Genomic DNA, 8421 nt, shown 5'->3' with positions numbered 1-8421 from the left:
AGCTAAATCCCCGGCCCAATTAATTAGTTAATTAATTAATTTGTTTGAGACAAGGTCTCGCCATGTTGCCCAGGAGAAACTTTATTCAATGTGTAGCCCTAGCTGGCCTTGAACTCTCGGCTATTGTCCTGCCTCAGCTTCCCAAGCACTGAGCTCACAGGCATAAACCACCACGTCCAGCTCTCAGAACATTTTATAGTAGTGCTATTTGTGGTCATTTACATAAAACAGTTGGGGGACAGGGATTTAGCTCAGTGGCGTAAGCGCCTGCCTGGCAAGCGCGAGGTCGTGACTTCGATCCCCACTAACAAAAACTACATTTAAAAAACTGGTGCCTGTCCCATAGGAACCTCCCAAGAAGTCTGTGGTGCAGGTAACAACGAGAGAAATGGAGGCACAAAGTCGTTGGTTCCGTCTAACCCAGTTATTAAAGGGGCAGAGTTAGAACCAAATTATAAGCAAAAGCAATTTAGAGCCAAAGTATGTATTTCCCATGCTTGGAGGTTTCCCACACAATACTGGCTGCTTTTTCTGTCCCCCAATTTTAAAAGTAACACATGAGGGGCTGGGGGTTTAGCTCAGCGGCGTAAGCACCTGCCTTGCAAGCAGGCAGTCGTGAGTTCGATCCCTGGTACCGATAAAAAAGGAAAAAGACAAAAAAAAAAAAAAAAGTAACACATGCTCAATTTCAAAAATATTCAGAGAATATCAAAAAGTTTTTTTTTTTTTTTTTTTTTTGAAACAGGGTCTCACTATGCAGTTCAGGCTGGCCTGGAGCTCACTTTGTAGCCCAGGCTGGTCTCGAACTCACAATGATCCTCCTGCCTTCCGAGTGCCGGAACAATATCCTGTTTTTAAAAATAATTTTAAAAAATTAAATTAAAAAAATAAAATTATTAAAAAATAAAGTAAAAGTGGCTGATATCGACTGCAGAGGGTGAACTGATTCAGTCCTTCCCGAGTCCCCTTGGCCATTACAAGGTGACTGTGTGTGCCTCAGTCATTTTTGCTTGGGGATGGATGAACTGCCCACCAGGGAGTTTAGGGCCATTTGATGGTTCCATGCCCCCTGCACCCTGCAGCCCACACCCTCAGCCTGCCACTGTGAGCCACCAGGAGAGGTGTTCGTGATAGGACATCTGGCCTTTTACATTTGGGGAAACTGAGGCAAGGAGGGCCCCCCCATACCACGTCCTGCGGCCTGGCATTGGCAGTCCACCTCCCGATTCCCAGCCCAGTGCCCTTTCCCCAGCTCTGCCTCTTTTGCAACTATCTTGGGACAACGTCTGGGTCTCCTTGCTGCGTCTTGCATAAAGTTGAAGCATCCGGGCACTTCTACCTACTTTTCCTGTTTCATGTCCGCTCTGTGTCGGGGCTGCGTCCAGCCTGCCTTTCATTCCTCATGGGAGAAGACTGTTACATCTACTGGGAACCGAACTCAGGTTCGGCCCTCTTTTATTTTATTTATTTATTTTGAGACAGGATCTCTGTGTTGTTCAGGTTGGCCTTGAACTCCCAGCGATCCTCCTGCCTCGGCCTCCCAAGTGCTGGGATGACAGGCGTGCGCCACCACCCCCAGCCCCTCTTTTATTTTTGAGACAGGATCTTGCTAAAGCGCCCAGTCTGGGCTCAAACTTGGGATCGTCCTGCCTCAGCCTTCCAGCGTGCCAGGATTTCAGAAGGGAGCCACTGCCCCCAGTTTAACCTTCGTAGCCCCAGTGTGTCCACCCAAGCCCTTTCCAAGTGCTCTCTGGCTGCTTTAAGATCCAGACCACAGGGCCTGGGGCCGTACCTGGGGGCCACAAGCGGTCACTTCCTGGAAAGGAAAAATGAGAGCGCCAGCCCCTGAGTAGCACTGCAGGGCCCACTAGGACACGCGGCAGGTGGCTGACTTGCTGGAGGACACAGATGTGCGCAGGCGTCCTCGGAGGTGCGGGAGTGACGTCACGGCTTTTCCCCTTGGATGCCCGGATGCAGCTCAGCATCTGAGAATGCAAAGCAGCTCTGCCTTGAGTGCTACTCCCGCCGGTTTTGCTGGTGGGACAGCTGCAGGTGAGAAAGATCACCCTCGAGTGCACCCAGCTCCGGCGGGACAGAAGCCCAGGTCCTGTGTCCTGTGTGGGGTGCACACCTGTCATCCTGGCACTCTGGCAGGCTGAGGCAGGATGGCAAATTCAAACCCCGCCTGGGCAGTTTAGGGATTTAACAAGACTGCATCTCAAAAAATAAAAAAGGGATGGGGATGTAGGTTAACGCAAGGGCCCTGGGTACAATCCCCAGTGCCCATAATAAAACAAAAGCCAAAGCCATCCCCCAAAATAACCCCAAACCCAAACCTCAGAGTCACTGATGGTTAGAAACAACCGGCAGATTATGGGGTCAGTCTTCCCATCCTCCATTCCTTAGGTGCAGGCGACACGGTCCATTCTGTTTCGGAACATTTATTTTTTTGTAAATACTTACATCTAGGGGTGTCCTGTGCTATCTAGTTAGTAAAGCCCAGGGGCGGGGCGGGGGGCCCTGGTTAAGAGCTGACTGGTTAAGTTTGTGCATTCGGTCCTGGGTTCCATCCCCAGCACTGCAAAAGGCAGAAGTCGGGAACAGGGCCACCCACATACCTGCAGGAGGCTGAGGCAGGAGGACTGCAAGTTTGAACACAACCTAGGGAATTTGGCAACTCAGCAAGACCCTGCCTCAAAATAAAAAATAAACTAGGCATGGTGGCTCATACCTGTCATCCTAGCATTTGGGAGAGTGAGGCAAGAGGATTACCGTGAGTTCAAGGCCAGCCTGAACTACATGGGGAGACCCTGTCTCAAAAATAAAGTGCTGGGGATAGAGCTTAGTGTGAAACTCCCAAGTTCAATCTGCCTTACTGAACAAAAAGTAAAAACAAAACCCTCAGAAAACCCTGCATCGCTAGGCTGGGAACTTGAGGCCAGCCTGGAGTACTTAGCAAGATCTGTCTCAAAATAAGAAAATAAAAAAGGACCAGGGTTACATGTGTATTTGGGGCTGGGGGTTTAGCTCAGCGGCATAAGCACCTGCCTTGCAAGCAGGCAGTCGTGAGTTTGATCCCCGGTACCGATAAAAAAGGAAACACACACACACACACACACACACAAAAGGACCAGGGCACATCGGGAGGCTGAGGCAGGAGGACTGTTGCAAGTTTGAGACCAGCCTGGGCTACAAACTGAGCTCAAGGCCAGCCTGAACTGCATAGTGAGGCCCTGTCTCAAAAAAGACAAAAACAAAAAAAGCACCAGGGACTAGGGCACAGTGCTTGCCTGGCATTGCAGAGGCCCCACTATCCCCTGCCCCTCCCACAAGAAAAAAAGACCGGCTGATTTTTGTTGTGAGCCAAGGTCTTGCTATGTAGCTCAGGCTGGCCTGGAGTTCAATGTGAGCCTCCTGCCTCAGCCTCTCCACCGTTTTTTGTGTGAATTTTTTCAGTGACAGCCTTGTGCTCCTGTTCCAGGACTGGGCCCTGGTTTGGGAGCTCCCCGAGGCTGAGCAAGGACCCGCTTTTCTGCTCAGACCCGGGCTGACCACCGGGCCAGTGGGAGGTGGCGGTGTAGGGCACGTGGCAAATGAAACCACAGCAGCCAGGATGGTCGGTGAAAGCCTCGGTTTAATGGTGACAAGATTGAAGAACTGATTATCGATCGAGGGACCGACGGATCACGGATCGAGTGAGGGTGGGGAGCTGACGGGGCGGGCTTTGCCTGGCCAGGGCCCCGCTTCCGGGGAGGCTTTGGGGGCCAGTTGTGCTCAGGCCGGACCCGGGATGTCACCATGTGATGCCCGGCCGCAGCGAGCCGCCCTTCCTTCCCGGGACCATGGTTCAGCGTGTATAATACAGGGGCCAGGCTGCCCCGCCTTCCCCACTGGTCAGCTGGGGAAAGGCGCGCTGATGTCCCTTTTTGCCTTTGGAGAATAATTTACAAACCAACCTTACAGTATGTACAAAAAGGAAAACAAAACAACAACAACAAAAAACAAAAACAAAAAACAAGGGGAGAGAGAAAAGAAAAGGCCCCTTCGGGCTCAGCTGGGACAGAAACTTTGTTCTCTACAAAAATGAACCCTGTACAGCGGTTATGGGGTGAGGGCCGTCGGGGACAGACAGAGGGGGCTACAGTACCGTGTGCTCTGAGTTGGGGGGAAGGAGACGGGGCTAGGTCTCTGCCGGCCCGGCTGCGGGCCCAGATGGAGGGGCGCAGGACGGGCAGAGGTCGGGGTTCCTTCCTTCCCGCCGGTGCCCCATGGCTTGGAGAAGATGGCCTTCATCTGCCTGTCGTATTGCTCAGGGACTAGCTGGGGAGGGGAACCGGGCCCGGGCAGGGAAGGGGTGCCCCGATGGGGGATGTGAGTGTACACCATTATTGCTTCCTCCTAGGGCAGAGGTGGGCGGCCGGGTGGGAGTCGGGCAAGGTGGGGGTCAGGAGGACGCTGCTGTGGGGTGCAGGGGTGGGTGCCAGGGGTGGGGACTCTGGGCCTGGCTCCACTGTACCCAAGGTGCAGGTGGCAGCCACTGCCACCCGTCTCCTCTGGCCACTGGGGTCAAGGCAGAAACAAGAGGGGAAGCAGCAGGAATGGGGGGAGATAGGGGGACGTGTGCGCCTTTGCGCATGCGCCACTTTAGTCCCCCGCCTCCAATGCAAACTGAAAAATTCAAAGTGACCAGGGGGTGCCGGGGAGGGAGGTGGCAGGCCGCGGGGGTCAGACCTCCCTGCAGCTCAGGACTGATTCCGGTGGGCGGCCTGGCGACCGACCACCGCTCCTGGCATCCTCAAGCGAGCAGCTCCACCGACCCCCGATATGGCTGGGGTTGTGCAAACACGAGGCGGAAGACTTGGGGGGAGTGGGGGCGAGCGGCTGCCGCTGCGACCCCCTGGCCCGCCGGCCCTGCGCGCGATGGCTACTCCGGCTGGCGCTGGAGCTCCCCAAACCTTAGGAGGAAAGCCCGCAGCGAGGCCCCCATCTGTATTTGGGTCCAAATAAGGAAGCCCCGCGGCGGGAAGACAAGGCTGGACCTTGGGGGGTGGGGAGACTAGAGGGGTTTGGAGGTGTAAAGTGGGGAACCAGGAGTTGGGCCGTGGGGGTGTGTGTGTGTGTGCATCTACAGTTGCTGTGTTTCATCCTTTTTTTTTTTTTTTTTCTTATTTTTGTTCTTTTTCTAAAAATGTTACAATTAAAATTTAAAAAATAAAATCCGTTCTGGGACCTTGCCCCCTCGCTCCCCAACCCCCACCTCCAAAAAAAGGCCCCATGGGTATGGGCAGGGGGAAAGGGGAAAAAAAGAGAAAACCCCCCACTTTTCTGTTTTCTTTTTTCTCAAGAGGGCCAAGAGTCTTTGAGGCAGCGGAGGAGGTGGTCGGTAGGGAGCGAGGGTCATGGGTGTTGGGGTGACCGAGCTGTGGCTGCGGCTCAGGGAGGGTCCCCACCTGACTCCCACCCGCTGGGAACCGGGAGGATGGCTGGGTCCTCCCACGATGTCCCTGTGCAGGTGCAGCAAGCCCTCGTGGCAGCCTGATGGTCTCTTTGGGCCCCCACCTCGGCCGCCATGGAGGGGAGGCCCGGGGGGCCCGGGGACTCCTCTGGCGTGGACTGGGTCCTCAAGGCAGGCCGAAGGGGGCTTTCAAGAGACAGGTCACAGCTTCCAGCATCCACAGATTCCTCCTGCGCCATAGGGGGGACCACACACACCGAAGCCAAACCCCGTGGCAAATGCCCTGTCTCGGCCTCCTGGCCCATGACCTTGCCCAGCTCCTCAACCCTGAACGATCCCAGAGTTTTCATCGAATCCTGGGCTAGGCATGCCTCCTCCTCCTCCTCCTCCTCCAGCGTCAGCTCAAACTGGAACTTCTCAGGTGGGGCGCAGTGGCGGAGCCCGCTGGGCTCCTCCTCGGGCGGTGGTGACGGGCTTTGCCGGATGGCGCTATAGTACCAGTCCCGGTTCTCCTCCAGCGTGTCCAGGATGTCCTGTGCATCAGGGTGCACCAGGTCGGCCCAGGTCTCCCACAGAGGGTGAACGATGTAGTCGATGAAACCCACCTAAAGCAGAGGGGAGGAGGAGGTCTGAACATGTGGGGGGAGTGGGGCTGGGGGAAGGGGTTGTTTTGTAGGGGTGGCACCCTTGAATAGACCTCCTGGATGCCTGAATTCTAAGAGGCTGAGGCAGGAGGACTGCAAGCTCTAATCCCATCTAAGCAGCTTCCTGAGACCTTGTCTCAAAATAAACAGAAACCGCCAGGCACAGCAGGGCATGCCTGTAATCCCAGCATTTGCGAGGCTGAGGCATAAAGATCCCTATGGATTTGAGGCCAGCCCAGGCTACACAGTAAGTTCAAGGCCAGCATGGACAACATAACGAGCATTCATCTCTAAATAAATAAGCAAGCAAGCAAACTGAGGGTGCAGCTCCATGGCAGAACACACGAAAATCAATAAATAAATACATAGCTATGCTTCTGTATAAACATCAATGGAGGATTTGTTAGGAAAAAATCATGGCATATCAGAGACATTTATCATGGCATTTTTGCAACAAACAGAAGCTGGGAACTTCGCAGGAGGGTGCTGTGTGATACCTCTAATCATGTCCCCTTCTGGCCAAGGGGCAGAAACTGCTTTTCTTGTGGGAGGCAACACATCTAGCTCAAAACTACATTTCCCAGCAGGCTTTGCAACCAGACAGCGGCAATGGCCATGTGACTGACTAAGGCGGAAAGAGCCTGGAGGCGGCTGCTGCTGGCCAAAGCCCTCCCTCGCTGGAATGCAGCCAAATGGCAGGCTGGAGCTTTGCCCTCCTCTGTATGACCAGAAGAAGCACTCCGCACACACTTCTGGTGGCAAAGAAATAAGTATCATTTGTCTCCCAAGGTGCTTGTCAACAACCTGCTGTCGTAGTGCCAGATTCCTGATTTTTAGGCTTTAAGTGAGGAAAAACAATGCTTCATCTTACTCATGTCATTGTGAGTTTTTATTTGTTTTTGGAGACAGTGTCTCAATATGGAGTTTAGACTGGCTTTGACCTCTCTGTGTAGCTCAGATTGTCCTTAGCTCAGGGGGATCCTCCTGTCTCAGCCTCCCAAGTGCTGGGATTACCGCTGTGTGTGCCACCATGCCTGGCTTGTCACTTAATTTCTAACTGCTAAACATCTACCCGTCTGGGCAGGGGATATAACTTGGCGGCTGTCTGGCAAGTGTGAGGCCCTGAGTTCAATTCCTCATACCCCCCCCGCCCCCCGCAAAATATAAAATAAAAAATAAAACCCTACATGTCCATTAACAGGACAACTGAACAGCTATCCCCACTATACAGAAACAAAAAAAGATGAAACCTATGTGTAGTGAACTAAAAAAATGAACTAAGCCAGGCATGGTGGCTCACGCCTGTAATCCCAGCACTCAGAAGGCTGAGGTGGGAGGATCATTGTAAGTTCAAGACCAGCCTGGGCTACAAAGTAAGCTCAAGGCCAGCCTGAACTGCATAGCGAGACCCTGTCTCAAAAAAGACAAAAAATAAAAAGATGAACTAAATCTAAGTCACTGTTGGGAAGGAAAAGCAAACTGTAAAAGCAGATGTGTGAGCGCCAGGCTAGGGGGCACAGGCCTGTGACGCTAGGCCTCAGCAGGCCGCAGGGTAGCCTCGAGTTCAAGGCTGGCCTGAATTACACTGGAAGGCCCTGTCTCCAAAAACAAATCAGAAAGAAAAAATAAAAAGATAAATGAGCTGGTTAGGATGGCGCACACCTATCATCCCAGGACTCCGGGAGGCTGAAGCAGTTCAAATTTGGGGGATTCCAAATTTGAGCCCAGTGTGGATAAAGTTCATTGAGTGACACTCTCTCAAAAATATAGTCTCGGGGGCTGGAAATTTAGCTCAACAGCATAAGCACCTGCCTTGCAAGCAGGTGGTCGTGAGTTCGATCCCCGGTACCGATAAAAATGAACAAGACAAAAATAAATAAATAAATTCTCTAAATCAAATATAAAAAAGGGCTGGGGATGTGGGGATGTAGCTCGGTGCAAAGGCCTGGGTTCCATCTCAAGTGCCACTGTGGAGAGTAGCTAAGATCCCCAGGGCGCCTCCCATCATCTCCCGGGCCTCTTGCCTGTGACTTCTCCACGGAGGCTGTGTGCTTATCACACATGGGACTGATCTCCATGCCCCGCTCTCGTTCTCGGTCGCCTTGCTGGAAGAACTCGGCCATGATCCGGTCAGTCCACTGGCGGTACAGCTCCAGCGGCTTGGTGGGGTTACTGAGGTCTGCACAGTGTACCATGTTCCGAAGGACCTGCATGGGGTAGGGACATGGGGAAGCTTTAGACCTGGCCCTGTCCCAGCCTGGGGCCTCGGCCTGCAGGGGAGGAGAGGGAGAGGAGGAGAGGGAGAGGTGTGGGGAGACGGAA

At 53.4% G+C, this 8421-nt stretch overlaps 1 protein-coding gene across 6 annotated transcripts in view; it reads right to left on the bottom strand.

Moving 5' to 3' along the window:
- Positions 1-3616: 3616 nt before the first annotated feature.
- Pde4a (phosphodiesterase 4A) overlaps positions 3617-8421 on the bottom strand; it is a 31554-nt gene continuing 26749 nt past the window's right edge. For all 6 annotated transcript variants that reach the window (XM_004999217.3, XM_063228648.1, XM_003460871.5 and 3 more), the window contains 2 exons: positions 8124-8306; positions 3617-6060 (listed from right to left, as the gene is read on the bottom strand). In XM_004999217.3, the coding sequence (XP_004999274.1) occupies positions 5434-6060; positions 8124-8306 (810 nt within the window). In that variant the 3' untranslated portion in view covers positions 3617-5433. The remainder of the gene's footprint in view (positions 6061-8123; positions 8307-8421) is intronic.

The sequence above is a fragment of the Cavia porcellus genome, unplaced genomic scaffold (assembly GCF_034190915.1).
Source record: "Cavia porcellus strain 051 isolate PalLab524CR breed Dunkin Hartley unplaced genomic scaffold, mCavPor4.1 scaffold_17, whole genome shotgun sequence".
Taxonomy (NCBI): domain Eukaryota; kingdom Metazoa; phylum Chordata; class Mammalia; order Rodentia; family Caviidae; genus Cavia; species Cavia porcellus.
The sequence above is the reverse complement of the archived record's forward strand: the minus strand, read 5'-3'. Positions and strand labels throughout refer to the sequence as shown.